Raw genomic sequence first — 20,662 nt, forward strand, 5'->3', positions numbered from 1 at the left:
ATGTGGTACCTTCCTGCCAGGCCTGGAATTGTGTATTTGACTTGTGACTGATTTCTTCACCTAGAAAATTATTTTGGCTGCAATATTATCTTCTTTCAGAATTAATATAGTGCTTGAAATGTGAACCAAGCTTTTACCTTTGAAATGTGTTTTTCTTTCCCTGAAATATGCTATAAACAATATATAGTTACGAATGTGAGTTTTATAGTAAAATAAACCTGGCTTCAAACAGTAACTCTGTTAATCCCTAGTTGTACATCCTTGGAAAAATCACTTCAGCTCTGGATCCTTAGTTTTATTGTTTATAAATTGAGATCAGTAATTTCTATATTATGTTACCATTTTAAGAATAAATTTTTATTATTAATTTGTAAAACTTCTGTGATGTGGTATCATCCGCTAAGTTCCTTTACGGTCTAATGTGTTTTATTGGCAGGTGATATTTGGTCGTAGGCTGGTTCCTTATGAAATAAATACAAATAATTGACCACTTTATATTCTTTGGAGTTTATGAAGATTTATATTCAGTGAATCTGAGAGCCTAGGGCATAGAGTAAATTTTGTATTTTTGATTTGACAAGTGTGATGGTTAATTTTGTGTGTCAGCTTTACTGGGTCACAGGATACCCAGATACTTGGTTAAACATTACTTGTGGATGGGGATGTGAAGGTAGTGGGTAAGATTAGCATGGAACTAGTAGTAAAGAAGACCCCCTCTACCCCTAGTCCCCAGAGTGGTTGGGCATACTCCAGTCTTTTGATGACCTGAATAGGACAAAAAAATGGAGGAAGGGAGAATTGATTTTCTTTGCCTGACTGCTGAGCAAAGACATGAGTCTTCCACCTTTGACTGAGTCTTACACCATTAACACTCCAGTTTTCACATTTATACCACAGGCTCTCTCTGTGTACATCTCTGTGTCTCTATATCTAGGTCCAGCTGATTCTGTTTCTCTGGAGAATCCTGACTAACACAATAAGCATTTACTTAGTCTCTTATAATGCAGTATTCGGCCTTCTTACTTCACCTCTCATCCTGTAAACTTTGTCCTTTTCTTGGAATATTTAGTGCTGCATTTTAGTATTTCTGTGCTTTTTGCTGGCAATTTTGTGAAACAGCCCCCAGTGAAGTGCTGAAGTGTGGTGTAGCATTCTTAAGCAGAAGAAGGCTGTAATGTGTCTTATAGAAGACAGGTATTCATTAGATGAATTTTGTTGAGGCCTGAGTTATAGTGCAATTGTCCATGTGTTTAATGACAATGAATCAATGAAAGATATATTGAATAAGGTATCTTAAACAGTAGCACATATAAAACCAAGTTATGTATAGACAGGTTGATGAAAATGTGACTACAGGCTCCCAGGAACCTAACCCTATATTTGTCTTAGGAATAGAAGTTCAGTATTTACTAATTTGATGTTCTCAGTTACTTAATAGAACAGAATTAAGGAGCACCAGGTAGCACAATTTGTTGAGTGTCTTGACTCTTGATTTAGGCTCAGGTCATGATCTCAGGGTCTTGGGATGGAACTCCATAGGGCTCTTTGTTCAACAGGGAATCTGTTTTGGGATTCTCTTTCTCTCTCCCTTCCTCCACTCTCTCTCAGATAAATAAATAAATAAATAAACAAACAAACAAATAAATGAATACAACTTTTAAAAAGAACAGAATTAATAGGAATAATGTATAAACATTTTATTTAAGTTAAAGAGATGGCCAATGAATATGCGTGTCTAGACATTTTGTAGAAGTATAGCCAACCCGAACAAAATAGATCTATTTTTATGTAATTTTGAAAGATTTTAAATAGAATCTCAGTCATTCTGGTTGGTTTATTTTAGCAGTTATTTACTGGTTATTATATCAAGTCAGGTGCAGTAGAGTTACACACCTACCATGGAAGGCAGTGACCAATGTGTAATCAGCAGTGTTGACATTAATTTGTATTCTTGGAGTGGATATAAAATAGAATCAGATAAGGTCCTGTCTGTCCCTGAACAACAAGGAATCCAGCCTAGGTACAGAAACCAACCAGGGAACGTCTACAGAGCAGATTAACTACAACTCATCCATGAAGGTTGATGTTCTCAGGCCTCCAGGGATTCACAGATGGAAAGGATCCCAGAGACCCATCATATGTAGTTGTAGAGCGAGAACCAGAAACTAAGGGCCATGGCTGAGATTAAGTCCTTTTTCGCTAAACCATGTATGTACTATGTGATTAAACCAGTTATTGCAGTCTCAGCTTACCAATGAGCTCATGTTCCAGAGATCCCACTTAGGTCCGACGTTTAGAAGTCAGTTTGAGGTGGCTCTTGAGCTCCATGAGGCCTATTTTGCTCTTTTGGAACATTGTTCTCAAGTTTCATGGATTTCATCTGATTCTCAAAGGAGCTCATGATTCTAAAATGTCTAAAAGTTGTATTAAAAGATAACTTAATATAATGAAAAACTCTTTATTACAAGACAACATGTGATAAGAAAGTGACAGCATAGGTAGCCTAATCACGGTGTGGGTGTAAGTGACTGAGAATATCTATCAACAGAGGTTATCTCTCAGTGATGGAGCTAGAAGCATTTCTTTTCCTTGTTTGTTCTTCCCCCAACAAATTCTTGGAATAATTACATATGTTTCAAAATGAGGAAAGAAAATGTTAAAAAACATTTTGTCCCACTGGAACTATTATTTACCTAAGGGAAGTCCTGTTCTTTTCTCTTAAATTCCCCATTTCGAAACATCTCATAACTTATTTTGGCTAGAAGTTGAAATGGAAACACTTCACATCTATTCAGTAACAGTCCCCTTTTCTTCCCATGATGTCTTCTCAGTCTAAACCTTTGCATTCAACCCCCTTTCCAACTCTTGCCCCTCTCCTCTCTTTCCCCTTTTTGTTCTCTGACTCATCTCCATTTTCCAAAAAAATTTAAGTTCTGTCTACTTTTCTTTAAGAGCATAAGCCTTTTTCTCTTATCTTTTGGGAAAATGAACTCTTCAGCTACTCATTTTCAGAAGTTCACCTGATATCTCCCTTTTCTCTGTGTTTCTTTACCCTGGTGTTTTATTTTGGAATATAGAAGAAGCGTTTGCAAAATAGCCTCTTCCAAACCTCAGAGCCTCAGTAGTACTTTTCATTAATTTTAAACTTTATTCTCTTTGGGATTTCATAAGTGTTTTCTCCCTCCATCAGGAGCAGGTATGTATAGGTGTGCACAGGTGTGCAGGAGTGTGTGTGCACCTGTGTGTGGATACAAATTCTGTTCTTTCAGCTCAGGAACTGTGTCATTTCTTGTCTACTCCGTGGAATTAGGCGCTCTGGTAGTGCTGACTGCCTGTTGGCCAGTCTTGGCCTAGTTAAGCGACCTTGCAGAGCCCGAGGCCTGGGCCTCACGCTGTGTGCATAGGAGGGCCATGCCCTCATCCATCTGGTACCAGGAGGCTGGCAGCTGTACTTGAAAGCCTCCATGAAGAAGAGGCAAATGGGTTTGTTCTCCAGTTGGTGCTGGGCTGGTTCTGAGCAGGACAGGCCAACTTGTAATCTGTGCCCAAGCCCACTCACCAGCAAAGAGGTACACACATAAGATAATATGGTAGAACTGGATTTATGTATGCATGAATGCAGGACTGAATTAAAATGACAATTTGGGGAAGGAGCTAGGGACCAAACTGGGGGACTCAGTAAAAAAATCAAGCCTATGAATTTCAGGATGAGCATTTTTTTAAAAACATGTAAATTGGAATTCAAAGTAGATATTTGTAACTGAAGTAGTGTACTATGAGTATTTTATCTACATAGATCTGAGGTTTGCCTCTTATGTTGGCTCTAGGGGTGCCTCATTGAGGCTTGAAAATTTGCCTGGTAAATGAAACCTATGATGAAAAGAACCAGGGAAATGTCTGCAGTCTGCAGCCATCCACAGCTGTATTCTAGGGTGTTCAGCTCAGTGTCTCCTTGTGGAGGAAAATGTTCCTGGGTATGCTTCCTGGAGCTCTTCATTCTTCTTGCAAAAGACAAAACTGAGTAGAGAAAGGGATACTTTGTGTGACTCATGCTTTCCCCTCATGTTGTTTTCTTAAAACCTAAAGTCACTTGGGTAAAAGTTGGACTTTATTAAACGTACGAGATTGGAAACAAGCATGCAGGGGAGACAGGATTCCTGCGTGTGCCGTAGAGCAGAGGGAGAGAGCTCTGTTCTGTGCAGTGCTAATGCCGTGGGTGGCCTTTGCCATGACTGTCCTTGGGAAATAATGTGGAAGAGTGTATACCTTTTCTCTGTTGCCTTTGTCGCCCCTCCTTGTGCCATCTTGTGGTGCTCCCCCCACCCCCTTCTCCTTCTAGTTATCCAATATCCCCTTCACAAGAAATGTTAGCTTTCAGGGATGATCAGTCAAGTACATCATCGTGTGAATATGAGATTTAGAAGAATTCATTTAGACATTTGAATTTGACATTGCATCTTTTGTTTTGGCACAAAATGCATGTTTCTTGCAAGCACACAGGTGACTCATTTTATGCTTTGGCCTGTGGAGAGGGCTGGTTTTGGGGAGCTCCTCTCTTTGTAGACCATGTTTCAAATCCTATCTGTGTTAAGAATGCAGTTAGAAACTTGTGGAATTAGGAGTCTGGCTTCTCACTTAAAAGATCCCTCCCCCTGGGGAGCCTGGTTGGCTCAGTGGGTTAAGCCTCTGCCCTGGGCTCAGGTCATGATCCCAGGGTCCTGGGATTGAGCCCTACATTGGGCTCTCTGCTCAGTGGGAAACCTGCTTCCTCCTTTCTCTCTGCCTGCCTCTCTGCCTGCTTGTGATCTCTGTCAAATAAATAAATAAATAAAATCTTAAAAAAAAAAAGATCCCTCCCCCCTTTTCCTCATGATGAATTTTAATTTTTAAGTCACTGTTTCAACGTTAATGTCAAATCCCTTTGAAAAAGAAGGTTTAGCCTATTGAAAGAGATGGTAGAAATGATTATGTCCCAGGCTTGGGGCTCACTGAAGTTGGTGAACCATTTAACAGATTCAGACCATATGTAGATCATTTTGTGTTGGCATCCCTATTTCAGTGTGGATGAGGCTGTTTTGCAACCTGGCCTTTTTTGCAGAGAGGACTGAATGGTCTGAGGGACAATGTAGCCAATGGGTGAGGGCAGAAATAAAGTCTCAAGGTTGCCGTGTTATCCCATACCTCACACAGCAGATGCCGCAGAGCTGCTTTTTGAAAAGTGTTACCTTTCACATGTCCTGCTAAAAATATATACCCAAGAAGACCCGAAAAACTTGAAAGGACTAGAGAAGAAGGCTGTGGTTGCACAAAAGCAATATGCAAGATCATGAAACAAAAGAGACAGCAAAAAATTGTATAAAGTAAGGCGTATTAGTGCTTTCTCAAGTTCCAAAGCGGCTTTTGATCATATACTCAGAACAGAAATGATAAAGACATCAAAAAACTGGGGAGTCCCTAGGAAGCTGCAAAAAGCTATAGAAAATGCTCAAATGGCCTTGGTGGGTCATACAGAATACTTTTATTCCCCACGTGCCCCAGACTTCTCATCTTTATTTTCCCTTTTGCAATTCCCCTTCAGAAAACCTTACATCGTCACTTCTACCTGGCTAGCTGGAAACTGGTCCTCTGTGTGAACTCTAGTTGCCTGTATTTCTTCGAGATGTTCATCTTGTTCCCTGTGTGGCTTGTCCCTCTGACTAGGCTCTAAGCTTACCGAGACCAAGAAGCAAGTCTTTCATATCCTTGGAGCTTCTCCTCTTGTTTCAGTACAATTGTGTTTGCAGATGGTTTTGATGGATGTTGCCCCCCTGCTTGGGTACTTCCAGAGCTTAAAAAAAAGTTAATAGATATTCAATCTTACTTTTATCATTAATATTTATGTGCCATGTTCTGAAAAATCTGTGGAAGAGCAGATAAAAGCTGGAAGAACAAGTTGTAGAGATAGTAGTGAGAATGCAAAATAATAATGCGTTGGCATAAATAATGAAGATGATAAAGATAATAATGATCCCCCTTGCCATTTCTTGAGCACTTACCTGAAAGTGCTTTCATATCATGAAGAATGGAGGAGGGATAAAGGAATAGAAGTAGGTGCTAGGAGTACCAAAGAAATGCAGAGACAAACAAAGCAAAGGACAAAAGAAAGTTAAGAAAAATAAAGCCAAGAAGAAAGAAACGGTGGGAGGATTTACTAACGACTTGGAACAGTTGTTAGCTAAATCACACAGTGGGCAGAGTGTCAACAAAATATTTACAACTTTTTTTTTTTTTTTTTTTTTTTTTAGCAGGTAGAGTCTGCTGTCTTGAGATCAAGGCATGTTTTTACTTGTTTTCGTAGCTCTGTCTCTGCATTTTTTGTTCACTAAGGTTTATATTGATATAGTATGGTGATGTGTACTCCAGACATTCTATCTATATAATCACAAAGATCTGCAAATGAGAGTGACACTCACCTGTATTAGATTATTTCAGTGATTTCACAGAAGCTCATGTAAGCTTGCTGCACAGAGTATCATCAACTCTTTTTTTTTTCAATTTTATAATTTATTTATTTGTCAGAGTGGAAAAAAGGAGAGAGCACAAGCAGGAGGTATAGTAGGCAGAGGAAGAGGGAGAAGCAGGACTCCTGCTGAGCCAGGAGCCTGATGCAGGGCTCAGTCCCAGGACTCTGGGATTGTGACCTGAGCCAAAGCCAGATGCTTAGCCGACTGAGCCACGCAGGTGCTGCATAGACTTTTGTTCTTGTTGTAAGACTCTGAAAATTCCCTCACTTTAGGAGGCATATCTCAAATTGTTGTTGGTAATGCTAACCATATAGGAATGTATTATAAAGAGGTCCCCTGATGGTGAGTGACGTGGAGGATCTTTTCATGTGTCCATTGGCCAACTGTATCTCTTCTTCAGGAAAACATTTATTCATGTCCTCTGCCCTTTTTTGAGTTAGATGATTTATTTCTTTTTGGTGTTGGGTTGGATAAGTTCTTTATGTATTTTTGGATATTAGCCCCTTAACAAAATATATCATTTGCAAATACCTTCTCCATGCAGTAACTTGCTTTTTTTTTTTTCTTTTGTTGATGGTTTCTTTCCCTGTGCAAAAGTTTTTATTTTGGGGTAGTCCCAATAGTTTAATTTTGCTTTTGTTTCCATTACCAAAGTCATATCTAGAAAAGTGTTGGTATGGCTGATGTCAGAGTAAATACTGCTTGTGTTTTTCTTGTACTGGTTTTATGGTTTCGAGTTCCACATTTAGGTCTTTAACTCATTTTGGGTTTAATTTTGTGTATGGCATAAGAAAGTGGTCCAGTTTCATTCTTTTACATATAGCTGTTTGGTTTCCCCAATACGGTTTGTTGAAGAGACTGTCTTTTTCCCATTGGATATTCTTGCCAGACCAGAGATGGGGGGGGCGATGGGTGAAATGGGTGAAGGGAATTAAAAGTATACTTACATTGATGAGCCCTGAGTAATGGGTAGAGTTGTCGAATTACTATACTGTACACCAGAAACTAATATAACGTTGTACACTAATTATACTTGAATTTAAAAAAGTTCCAAGCAAAGGCATCCCAGTGTTCTAGCACTGAGCTATTCTAGACCTGGCAAAGTGCAGATAAAAAAGTTCTGCCTGGGGACACCTGGGTGGCTCAGTCAGTTAAGCATCTGCCTTCTGCTCAGGTCATGATCTCGAGGTCTTGGTACTGGGTCCTGCATCATGCCCCCTGCTCTGTCTGCTTCTCCCTCTCCTTGTTCCACTCCCCCTTGCTTGTGTTCGCTCACTCTCTCTCAAATAAATAAATAAAATATCTTAAAAAAAATAAAAAGAGTTTTGCCTGTAATATGTCAGAGGCCAAGTTCCTAAAATGATCTTTATAACTGCTTTGGAGGGATATGCTGCATATTTTAATCAAGGTGATATTTAAATAGGGTAACCCTCAGCAGCTTTGTGGAGGTGGCAAACTTCTCTTAAGTTTGGGTTTGTTTTGTTCAGAAGCTGTGTTCATTTCAGTTGAAGGGCAGGTGACCCACACCAAAATGTCAGAATTAGTAAATTCTGGAAAGCAGGTAAAAAAAAAAAAAAAAGATACAAGTGATCGTCAAGGTAACTAACACTCAGGAAATCCCCGGGAAGTTTGGCCTCCATCCAAATGGGAAGAGAGAGTCTCCTGAATTAAATTTGTTTCCTGTTGACCACTCTAGCATGGAGAGGAAGTTTTATTTTAATGGTCTCAAAGGAGCAAAGGCTGCTGAAATCATGAATCGGCTATCCCCAAGGTTCAGAGATCAACACTCCTGTTTTGGCAAAAATTCTATCTTTTACATCTCAAGTTTTCAAATAGAGCAGAGAATCTTTTCCTCTGGGCACGTCGGAGACCAGGGAACTGGTCCTGGCTCTGGCCCTTGGTAGCTGTAGTCTCTGGGCTGTCATTTAATCCCCTCCATCCTCCATTCCCTCCGCTGTGGGAGGGCATGATTCTATCAGTCGTGCTTTCTCATAATCATCCTCTTCATTTCTAAATGCCTGTGGTGTGTTAGGTACCTGGTGTGCCTTTAGCAACTGTTATCTTTGGGTCTCTCATCACCTTTTCAAGGAATGCAAAAGTACCATTCCTGTTTTATAGTTGAGAGGGCTGAGGCTCAGAGACTTTCAATGACCTGACTGAGGTCACACAGCCAACAAGTGTGTAGCACCAACATATAAACCTTCATCCTCTGTGCACAAAGTCCCTTGCCAGCCCTCCCTGAGATTTTGAGGCTTCGTTGAAAATACTATTTGTGAAAGTGTTTTGAAAATAGACAAGTTTGGGGACACCTGGGCGGTTCAGTTGGTTAAGAGTCTGCCTTTGGCCCAGGTCATGATCACAGGGTCCTGGGATGGAGCTCTGTGTTGGGCTCCAGGCTCAGCAGGGAGCCTGCTGCTCCCTCTCCCTCTGCTCCTCCCCTTGCTCATGTTCTCTCACTCTCTTTCTCTTGCAAATAAGTAAAATCTTAAAATATAGCTATGTTTCCTATAAATGCTTGGTATTATCACCATTGTTACCTGGATGGATATAAATGAGTAAAAGCATATTTATTAAATTTCTTGTAGGTGCTAAACATCAAGTCAGATATCATTTTGGATAGTGTATGGAATTAAGTATTTTATCAGTGTAGTGCCATGTAAGGTGTATTAGAAGTAAATCTTACACATTTCTCAGTGGTATCACTTTCATCCTTGGAATCGGGAATTAGTTTCTTTGGATCCTTTTTGAAAACAAAAGAAAAGAAAAGGATGGGCTAATCTAAATTAAATGAATGGCAAGAAGCAGAAACTGATTACATGTAGTCCAATCTTCAAAGCCAGCAAATTAAGACCTCTGGAATCCCTGGAGATGGAGAATTCATGTATTCACAAATGTTCTGGGCCAACATAACTTCTCCCATCTGCTTTATTTATTTATTTATTTATTTATTTATTTATTTTTTAGTCTTTTATGACCAGTAGGGTTGCTGGAATTTACTTGCAAAGTCTTTCCTTGATTGAGGGGTATCACGCTTCCTGTGTCATGACTAGGAATCTATACAACTTTCCTGAAGTAAGCACTACACTTTGGAAAGAATTTTCTCTTATGGGAAATATCCTATTTCCATAGAGTGTCACCTGCACGAGACCACTTTTTTCCCATGGAGGAGGCTGAGGGGAGCCAATGGGTTCAGTGGCCAGGAATGAACTTTGGAGACAGGTTAACATTTGAGACAGAGTCCTCTGTGCCTTTCTTTTTGTCTTTTTGAAGAAATGTTTAAAGTCCTCAAGAAAGTTAATGAAATTCTCTAGAAGAACCAGCAGGACCCTTATTGTTTCCTCTTTTGTCTTAGGCAGATATTAAGACCCATCTTGGATCCTTGTGAGCATTAAATGGCACAGTGCATGGGTAGCTTCTGGCTAGGCTTGAGCAGAGATGCAGTCATCTCTGCTCAAGCCTAGGCTAGTTTTCTAGATGTGCTTACTCAGTTCCTCAAGTCTCAGTGTGAGCCATTTTTTCATTTAGGCCACAGGATGTCTAAAGACTTAGAAAAACATGCTTTTGAACCAAGAAGGGATGGAGAATACTGCCTTGTTTAGGCCTCCCTGGGGTCTGTATTGGGTGGAATACAGTCTATGTTGGAATTGGTAACTCTTCAGGATGGGATCAGCAGGAGTACTATTCAGAAGGAGTTCATGCCACTGGATAGCTTCTCGCTGCTTCTCTTTGGTCTCCCAGAGGGAAATGCAAGTGGGGATAAAGACCCATGCATTTTTCCACAGCTAAATTGGGAAAGGGTGCCCTTGTCCTCTTCTCTTCTGAGACATTTTGGTCACATTTGGGTCTTGGGTGGGCTAAGGCAGAAGCCGGTCTGGAAGGCTAGGACTACCATGTGACCAAGCTTGGTCTTCTTTTGCTCAGACCATGGATTTGGCTGATTCTGAACAGATGAGATTCATCAAGGTAAGCCAATACTCCAAGTGATATTTGTAAGGAAGAAGCTGGATACTTGAAGAGTGGCCCCATTTTGCCGTTTGGATTTGATCATTTTCTTTCTTGAGTAGGGAAACAAGAGGGCAGCCCAACATTATTCCTGTCATCCTCCAGCCATGGCCAGTCTGAATCTTGCCCAGCCTAACAGCTACAATGCTGTCCAACCATGTGGTCTAGGTCCCCAGGACACAAATGCCTGAGCCTGCAGTGATGGTTCTGTCGTCCTGAGGCCTTCCAGCATAATCCTGTGCATATGGGAGGCTGTGTTTTAGGCTCTGGCCATTCACCTTGAGCTATGCTCTACTTCTGGCCAGTATCCTCCAGTAAAATGAGCTCTGCCCAGGGAATCAAGAGACTACCATTTGCCAGTTGATTTCAGACAAGTCACTTTTTGCCAGTGAGCCTCAGTTTCCTTTAAGCGAGGACATCTCTAACCTGGGCCTCAGCACAGACCATCAATGAGTCTGTGGTCTGCCCCTACCTGCAGGACGGATGTGTGTGTGTGTGTGTGTCCTCTCTGCCTCCGCACTCCCTGTTCTTGGGATGTTCCTCCAAACTGTTCTTGGCCCCTCTCTTGTTCTCCAAATTCCTCTGTGCTAAAGAGGGAGATTCAATTTGAACAGATCATTGTTTTTTATAAGATAAACAAATGCTGATAAAGTCAGGGAGCGACCTCTTTCTGAAGCAGAGACTGAGGAGAATTTTATGGCCTTTTGTCCTTTCGACTTAACCAGTTTTTCTTCTTGGATCATGTTTTATGGAACTTGACTAATCACCTTGGCAATATGTTACCGAATTTTGCTGGGCTCTAGATCAAAGTGTCCGATAGGGTGGCAGGGACAATGAGAAAGCAAGAGGCAGGAGAAAGGGTTTGTGGTGAATTTTGGAGTCTAGACTCTCATAGAAAATAGAAAAAGAATAGGGATGATTAATTTCTGAAAGAATTGCAAGTAACCGAAACGTAGAGAAAAACAAAGTCTGGTTTTCCTAATATTGAAATAAATGCAAATAAAAATTACAACGTTCTTGGTGTGACCCCTGTCATTTTGGCAGAAACGTAAATGGTTGGTTGAACCCTGGCATGCCTGTGAGTGTGAAGAAATGGGCACACTCACGTCACTACCAGTAGCTTCCATTGGTTTTAGATGCCAGAGAGCCCTAGTCACACACCTTTTGGAAGGCAATTGGTTGATGTGTGCTGAAGTGTAAAATGAAAACGGAAAAACAATACACTTCCTTTGTCCAGCAATTCTCAGTTGAGGACTTGCTTAGGGGATAACTGCATAAATGTAAAAATAGGTTTGCAAAAGCATATTCACAAGGAAAAATAGAAATAACTTGAGTGTTCATCAGTAGGGGACTGGTGTAATCAATTCTAGTAAATTGCCTTCTAGGAAATCCTGTGGTGTCAATAAAAATGATGTTACAGAGCTTTCCATATGATGTGGAGAGTTACTTAGGGATACAATGCAGGTTATAAAACAAAATAATAACATTCATGTAAAATTATATTAACAGGAACACGGGAGGCTTTTCATTTAAATATTAACAGGTAGGATTTGAAACTACTTCAACTTCTACTTTCCAGCTCTGACAATCAACTCTGTGTCCTTAGAGAAACTTACTTAGCCTCTCTTATTCTTGGTAAAATTGGGGCTAGTATAACCTTCAAGAGATTGCTGAGGGAATCAAACTATAAAATACATGTCAAGCACTTGGGATGGAGTAAGAAAATACTTAAATCCCCCCATCCCCCCCAATTCACAGTTTCTATTTTACTTTCACTATGTGAGTACAGACAGCTGTATTCCTCTGCCTGCGATTCAAAGCAAGAAAGCTAAGTGGGGTTTGAATAGCTTCTGTTTGTTTAAATGCAGGAAGAACCCAAGTTCCAAATCTCTGGAACAGTATTTTCCTGTCAGAAAAAGGCCATATTGAGTCATTGTTTTCTGAGGCCAGGAGAGGAGCCTGAGTGATGCTGTTGGACAGCCTAAAATAATATTTCATTCTTGTCATCCTTACGCAGTTTAAGACCAAGTGATTTTGGATAGATCCAGTTTCCCTCTTGGTTTTGGAAGAACAAAGTTTTTGTTATTTATGCTCTTAAACAACAGAGCTTTGTCCTATCCTTGGGAGCATGCCAACTAAACAGAAGATTTCCTGAAGGACCATCCCATTTATTGTGAGGAGTGATTCCAAGTGTAAATAGACACAGTTAGCTCCAGCCACCTGTGGAGGACCCACGTCCACAGCAGTGGAAAAGAGCCAAGACTCACAGAACACACCAACCAATCAGGTTTGAGATAGGCTTTTATATTGTGCTAAATTGGTGGACTCAACCATTTCAAAACTCCATGTTTACCTACAGCCTGCTTTGTGCTCCAAAACAAATAACCTTGTATTCTTTCTGGGTCTGAGGCTGAAAAACTGAAAGTGCCAGTATTGGGAGTGTTTTTACTTTTGGAACTTCTGGTCCATAGACAATTGCTTCCGGTATTATCTTTTCAGAGCTGTGGATACTATGGAAGGGGGAGATGGTAATTGGGCCTCAAGCATTTTCATCAGTGGCTAACAGGTCTTTAGAAGGATGCACAGTAGACTTTGTCTTAATTTCTCTTTCCTTCTATGAAACCAGCCCCTGACTTGCTACCACTCTGCCATGCCTATGTGCAATTTTCACTTAGAAAAAGGTCAAGTCCAAGTCGAGCATGCAAAGTTGGAATCAGTTCTGATTATTGATAGTTATAAGTAGCAAGTGGTGAGCACTAGCAATGTGCTAGGCATGCACTCTCTTGATGTTTCTTAATATGAACATACGGCTTTGCAAACATCAAGGGTGCCAATAAAAACACAGATTTCATTGTGTGGCTCAGTTGGCTAAGTGTCTGCTTTTGGCTCAGGTCATGATCCCAGGATCCTGGGATTGAGCCCCTCATCTGGCTCCCGGCTCATCGGGGAGCCTGCTTCTCTCTCCCCCTCTGCTACTCCCCCTGCTCATGCTCCGTTTCTCTCACTCAAATAAATAAATAAATACATAAATGTTTAAAAAGGGAAAAGCACACAGATTTCTAGGATCCATCGTAGACCCACAGGATGAACACCTTGTGGTGGGAGTCAGGGTTTTGCCCAGTTGAAACAACACCTTCTATAATTCTGAAGCACATGGAATTCCAGAGCTGCTGTATTATTTTGTGATGCACATGGAACTCAGGTGCAGTCTGCTCTTTTACTCCCCGCTTATTTCTGTGTTTAATTCTTATGGCAAAAAGAAAAAAAAAATTCCAATGGACCGGGAGACACAGAGCAAGCTATGCCTCTTTTAGTTGCTGGTGATCATAAAGGGGTCTCCAGAGCCAGAAGGCTTTTGAGGCACCAATCATTGACCTCTATTGTAGGAGGGTTAAGTAAGTGAGAAATCTCGTCTTCACTGACAGCAGCCTGTGCTCTGGATGTAAAGAGGGAAGACCCAGAGACTGTAGAGGCAGGGCCGGCATGAGTGGCTGGGTAGCTTGTCGTCTCCAGCTGTAAGTGGTGGCATTGCATGGAAGATTGAAAACTTAGCATTCCCCTTGGTCCAGATCTCTGCATATAGGGCCGGCCACTCTTGAGAGGAGAAGTCAGTGGGTGTGCTTGTGGGGTGCCCAGGACCCAGAAAGCCCTGTCTGCCTTTTGCATGTCTTGACCGTCCAGCTCCGAGGGGCTTGAAATGTTCAATGTGATTGTTTCTTTGGTTCTCAACTTTATTTTTAGAAAGCCCTTACTAAAACTGAGTGCTACTCGGGAGATAACAGAAGAATTTAAGCATACTGGCGCCAACTGTTTTAATATGGCTGCTCTGGGGATGGCACATGTAACAGTTGTTTTGATGGGAGCAGAGGAGGGCAGGCTCCTCTGTGGAGGAAGTTAGGGATATTGGAAAAACTTTTTTTTGGTGTCAAGGAAAGAGTAGAGGTGAAGTGGGAGAGACAAACTGGACCTGGGTCACGATCCTGAAGATTACTCTCCAGCACATAATTTACTACGATTCTGTACCCTTCCCACCCTCCTTGTCTTTGTTCAGTGTCTAGTGCCAGGTGACTGTCTCCATATAAAACTTTCACTTATGCAGCCATTTCTAGCAACCATGGTGGGTTTCCTTGAATTTCTTTCCTTTTTTTTTTTTTGTCCCCAAGATTTATTTATTTGAGAAAGAAAGTGGGGAAAGGGGCAGAGGGAGAGAATCTTCAAGCAGACTCCCTCTTGAGCGCAGAGCCTGACGGGGCCTCGATATCGTGACCCATGAGATCATGACCAGAGCCAAAACCAAGTCAGACATGCAGGTGCCCCCTTCTGAGTTTCTTTATCAACTTGCTGAGAAAGACCAGAGATGATTCTCTAACTTCAGCAAAGAGTTTATAGGTGTTTTAAGCTTTAATATTTGATTTCATTTTGGATTTTGTGAAGTGCCCCAAATTTCATTCTTAAACTTTTTTTTTTCTAAAATAAAAATGTTCCCCAGTTTCCTTACTGTTTATAGGTCCTTTAGTGTTAATTCATGTGATAAGTGGTACTGATCCATTAATCTACTCAGTAGGCAATAACCACCTTCCATGGAGAGGAGGTGGGTAGAAAGAGGCTTAGTGGGAGGGAGGTAGGGATGTGCAGAAGGGCAGGTAGGTGAAGGGGTACCTCTAGAGAAGGGTGAAAGAGAAAGTAGGTGCTCCTAACTGTAAGGAGTTAGATGTGTCTGGGGCAGAGGGCGAGAGGTTGGGGGTGGTGCTGTTATGAGGCAGTGAGAGGGAATAGGGGGCAAGACCACTTATGAGTGAGTGAATGAATGAATGAATGAATCATTGAGTTTAGAAGTACACAGTCCTTCCCTAGGGTGGCTCTTCCCTTACCAAGTTGACTCTGTTTTTTTCCTCTGTACCTTCTTCACGAGCAGGTTGAAATACCAGTTAATATCCCCTGCTCTGAGAAATCTCCCATCACAGGAAGGAAAGGAGATAATTAGCTTCAGTGTTTTCTCATATTTAAGCTGAGAAGTCAGCATGAATTCTAGAACATGGTTGATGTAGTTGGATAATCAGCTAATCAGCACAGCTCTTGGTTATAGGTAACTCTCTTTTTTTCCTTCCTTCATATCTTTTTTTGTTAGGGTACCATGACTGAAGATTAATGGCTTCCATTATTTTTTTGCCTTCATGCAGTAATCTTTTATGTATGTATGTATTTATTTTATTTTATGTAATGTATTATTTGCCCCGGAGGTACAGATCTGTGAATCATCAGTCTTACACAATTCACAGCACTCACCATAGCATATACCCTCCCCAGTGTCCATTACCCAGCCACCCTATCCCTACCCACCCAACTCCCAGCCACCCTCAGTTTGTTTTGTGAGAGTAAGAGTCTCTTATGGTTTGTCTCCCTCCTGATCCCATCTTGTTTCATTTTTTCCTTCCCTACCCCTGACAAACCTCCTGCCCTGCCTCTCAAATTCCTCATATTAGAGAGATCATATGATAATTGTCTTTCTCTGCTTGACTTATTTTGCTTTGCATAATACCCTCTAGTTCCATCCACATTATTGCAAATGGCAAGATTTCATTTCTTTTGATGGCTGCATAGTATTCACACATACACACACACACACACACACACATACATATATACGTGCATACATACATCTCACATCTTTGTCCATTCATCTGTTGATGGACATCTAGGTTCTTTCCATAGTTTGGCTATTGTGGACATTGCTGCTATAAACATTCTGGTGCATGTTCCCCTTCGGATCCCTACATTTGTATCTTTAGGGTAAATACCCAGTAGTGTGATTGCTGGGTCGTGGGGTAGCTCTATTTTCAACTTTTTGAGGAACCTCCATGCTGTTTTCCAGAGTGGCTGCACCAGCTTGCATTCCCACCAACAGTGTAGGAGGGTTCCCCTTTCTCCGCATCCTCACCAACATCTGTCATTTCCTGACTGTTAATTTTAGCCATTCTGACTGGTGTGAGGTGGTATTTCATTGTGGTTTTGAATTGTATTTCCCTGCTCGTGCAGGAATCTTTAAAGTAGCCTGAACTTTATGCCAACTATCATAAGAATCATGTCTGCTACAATTACACCTTTCCATGTCATTGCCTAGGTTAGCGTCGTGTTATGACACTGGATGCAGGGCCAGGTTAAAAGTGTCAGGTGATAACTAGGCAGAACACTGACAATCAACAGTGACTGACATGTCTCCCTGAGTTGTTATCTTGCAGGCCTGAAGACAAGATTCTATTTGTAAACATTACCCGAAATGAGCTATGTGATGTTAGTAGATATATTTCAGCATATCTAGCTGTTGAGTAATTCACCTCCATGTTGGCTATAGTGTATGCTTATCACAATGAACTTAATGATGAACCCTAACTGTGTAAAAATCTTAGTTCTCAGCATGCCTTGTCCGATGAATCTTCACCCAGGCCCAGGAGGTAATGATTGTGTGTGGTACCATTTTACAGATAAGGAAACCGAGGCATATGGCTGTTAAGTAATTTATCCAGGGTCCACAGTTAAGGATCAGAGCTGGTATTTGAACCCAAGTGGCCTGACCTAGAATCTATGCTGTGAACCTCCATGTCACAATACTTACCCTTAGCTTGAAACAGAGGTGGTTTTAGTGTCACATATTAGGAATGCACATTTTTCTCTTACTAAATGTAAGCAATTGCTATTTTTTTGGTATATGTAGTGTCACGTGGAGTTCAGGAAACTTTGACAAACAGTAGGAGCAACGAAAAATTGACCCTTCTTTTGAGTCTGTTATCTAGAAGATGAGTTTTGACCATGTAGGAATGCAAAAGTTTATTGACTTAAGTTAATTTTAGATGTAATATGTTTTTACAATCTTATTTGTATGTGTCCATACATTCATGTTCTGAGGAGAGGCTGAATTAAAAAAAAAAAAACCAAAAACCCAAAAAACAACAAGCAAAAACAAAAACAAAAAACAACAAGCTCCATTATTTCATGGGTTAAAACTCCTGTCTTTTAGAACAACAAAAGCCACTAACCACAAATTTCCATGTGCCAAGAGCAAATTTGAATTTGAGATCCATGTGTCCAGATAAAGTGTTGTGTTACCTGAACCAAGAGCGTGAACTTCATCCCAGTGATGGCCGCAGACTTAAATTTCTAGTACCCATGTCTTTTTATTTAAGTGTAAATTTTATTTTTTGCTTTGTTAAAGCAAGACAAGCCTTGTTAATACTTTTCTAAGCAGCTATTTCTCTTTCAGTTTACATCCTAAGATGCTGGCTCTAAGTGTCAGCATTTGAGGTATCAGCCATTGCCAAGCGGCAAACTGGTCCCAAGAGCTAGGGTATCTTAAGGCAGAGTCCAGCATTGTGAAAAGAACAGGGCTTTCTGTTCACAGTACCTGGAGTGGGTTTATACCCTGTCCGTGTGAACTGGCTTGACACACCAGTGGTGGGTCAATGTGGTGGGTCTGAGCGTTTCCTATAGTTACCTCACAAGTGACTCTTTTGGCTACATAAACCACAGTGCCAGATAAATTGACTTATGGAAGTAGGAATCATTCTTGGCCCAGGTTGAGGGACACTTTTCAGTCAACTGTAGCTGCCTTGATATTTGAGATTTGCTGACAGCTCTTTGTTCAGAAAAAGGTTTGCATTCCTGAGCTCTTTTTCTTTTATCAGGATCATCTTAATTCTTGTCTGTGATCAAAGAAATGAGTAAGACTTGAATTCAGCTGTTTGGGTGACCCTTGAATATCATGAACTTCTTAGATAGTGCCTGATGTCCTAGTCAACACTAATTGGTGGTGGTGATAAGAGAGAGGGTCCCTACCCAGAACCTGCTGATAGAAACCCTGATGTGTTAAGAAGCATGGTTGCTAGAAGCAGACTCTAACACATTGCACTGGCACTTTGAGCCCAGAGAAGATGATTGTATTGGTATGTATATTTTGTAATATTTTCCTTCTTGGCATTGTTGTTAATAGGGCAAAGAAACAAATGTAAACAACATGATCAGTTCAGGCTGGATCATGGTGAGGTAGCACTTTCTTCGTTTCAGTGTCAGGATTTCACTGCTGTGTGAGGGCTCCAGCTAGGAGGACTAACATTGTTAGCCTAACAATCCCCCTAACATTGTCAAGTACAAGTAAGATGTCTGAGGCTACCACAGTTGATTTAAGTTCTGGGAGGCAAGACAGCGCAGAAAGCTCCCATCATGACTGTTTTGGGGGCAAACATTACCTATGAGCAGATGAACACCTTGAAGTTGAGTCAAACAAAATGCTTAGTGTTTGTCAAGGTCAGGGAGCTGGGGGTCTGGGACTTAGCTGTATGTTGACACAGAATGTAGAGAAACCAAAGATTTTGGAGGTGAAGTCTCCCTCTGGGAAATGTTGGGACAAATACATGTGACATGACTTATGGACCTCAATTTAGGGTATTCTTGGACTTGTCTGTTGACAAGTGGAGATCTGGACATGGGACTTGGCTTTTAATGGAATTTGGGGCTTTTAATGGAATTTTATTAAGGTAATAGGACACGGGGAGTTCTGTATGTTGAGGATTCAGTGACAATATTAACTTAAGGGCCTGCTTCCCACATTGGACTAGATAATCCATGTTAAATTAGACTAAAGGGAGCAACAGTTTCAGCAACTGGCTTCCTTAGAAGTTTTGGTTCTCACCTAGTGATTGTAGGCAACAACACTGTCAAATAAATAAAGGCTTAATAAGTTAAAAAAATTGTGCTGAGGAGAAATATCCTTCCCTAGCTAGTCACAAATTGGACACTTCAAAGACCCAACCTTAGGGGTGGGAATTGCCAAAGGATGACTTTTTCAGTTCTTTGTGTCCTGGTATGTTTTTCTTCTTGGTGTCAAATCTCATGTTGAATTCAGTCAATTATCTGCAGCAAACAAAAAGTGCATAAATGTCTCTACTGCTCCTATTGTTTGTATTTTATGACTTAAAGTGAGTCTCCCTTGCCCACTTTTTCCTTTGGGAACACGTAAAACTGACAGGATTTGAATATTGTAAAGATTCTGTTGTCACTTGGAATGCATAATGATTGATTTTGTTCTTTAAAAGTGTATTACAAAGCTTTGTTGTTGTTGCTGATGTTACACTTGGAACAAAATTTGTTGAAGACACATGATTTGCTGAGGATTTGGAAACATTTGTCATTAAGTGAAGTATGTCAAGCATCTAAGGGTGTGGTGTTTGGATTATGTGGAATGTCAATTCTTCCCCCCCTCCCCCTGCTTTCTATTTTAGTCATTTCACAAATGTTTCCCACAGATCCTTTAATAACTGCAAATTTAGAAGTTCGGTATAAAAAGTAGTTGCTGTAACTAACACCTCGGAATGAAATGGGTACTAAGGAAAACATCGCCAAGGGAACAGCAGGGCCACGGGAGCTCCGTCAGCTCTGTCATCTCTGTCTGCCCCCTCAATCTCACCACGGTACATTCTGGTACCTTCTCATGTGGCCTCAGTGCCAAGGGCCAGAGGAACTGAGCAGTAACCTATCTTCCCAATTTATTCTCTGAGCTCAGTTATTTCCTTTGAGATAGCAAAAGCATTTTATTGTGCTTATGAAATGCCTCTCCCCTCCTCCCTGCCTCAGCGTCCTTTATTCTTGTTTCTGTGGGGGCAAGGAGTGGGCAAAAATGCTGCCCATGTGAAAAGGTAGGGCTAAAACTGTTCTGAAAAATGACCTCTCTTCCCCCACAGATGATCATTTTGGTTTCAAGCGTGTTTCAAGTGTATTAAGCCTCCCCCTCCTCAGTCTTTGTAGCAAATGATTGTACAGAAGATGAGAGTGGCAACAGGTAAAATAAAATGGGAGCACCCCTTGTTGCCCGAGGGACTTCATGTACATAATTTTGACTTAGCCTTACTCCTCCTAAAAATAAAAAGGCAAAAATTACCTCAGGTTTTGCTGCTGTAGCTGTCCTTGGTTTTCTGGGGGGAGCTTAGTCTTTGAATGCAGGCACGGTTGGGACGGCCAAGCCGGACAAGATCTTGCTCCAGATCTAGTTACATTTTTCCAGGTCATCTGCACTCCTTCCCTCTGACAGCGAAGCTGTGATTTTTCTCTGACCTCGCAGGGAGAAGTGAGTCCGGATAAGCAGAGGATTGTGTGGAATATCTCATCCT

General features: G+C 41.1%; 2 protein-coding genes across 3 annotated transcripts in view; one reads left to right on the plus strand and one right to left on the minus strand.

The window, feature by feature from the left end:
* Window positions 1-20,662, plus strand: part of PDE4D (phosphodiesterase 4D) — a 1,511,392-nt gene that overhangs the window by 19,454 nt on the left and 1,471,276 nt on the right. The window lies entirely within an intron of this gene.
* Window positions 1,673-20,655, minus strand: LOC309862257 (uncharacterized protein). Its single transcript, XM_082725947.1, has 4 exons — window positions 20,434-20,655; window positions 5,714-5,827; window positions 2,253-2,414; window positions 1,673-1,995 (listed from the first exon to the last, which is right to left on the minus strand). Exons 1-3 carry the CDS (start codon window positions 20,559-20,561, stop codon window positions 2,294-2,296), a joined length of 363 nt encoding a protein of 120 aa, XP_082582073.1. The 5' UTR covers window positions 20,562-20,655; the 3' UTR covers window positions 1,673-1,995; window positions 2,253-2,293.

The sequence above is a fragment of the Mustela nivalis genome (genome assembly GCF_964662115.1).
Source record: "Mustela nivalis genome assembly, chromosome: 3".
NCBI classification, from domain to species: domain Eukaryota; kingdom Metazoa; phylum Chordata; class Mammalia; order Carnivora; family Mustelidae; genus Mustela; species Mustela nivalis.

What these genes read in the sequence shown, in the direction of transcription:
- LOC309862257 (XM_082725947.1), bottom strand. Translation starts at nt 20,561, where the DNA reads ATGACCTGGAAAAATGTAACTAGATCTGGAGCAAGATCTTGTCCGGCT. An exon ending in CTACAGCAGCAAAACCTGAG is followed by an intron (nt 5,828 to 20,433) that starts GTAATTTTTGCC and finishes CTTTTTTTTAAG; the next exon opens with CTCTGGAAGTACCCAAGCAG. An exon ending in AGACTTGCTTCTTGGTCTCG is followed by an intron (nt 2,415 to 5,713) that starts GTAAGCTTAGAG and finishes TACAACTTTTAG; the next exon opens with ACATTTTAGAATCATGAGCT.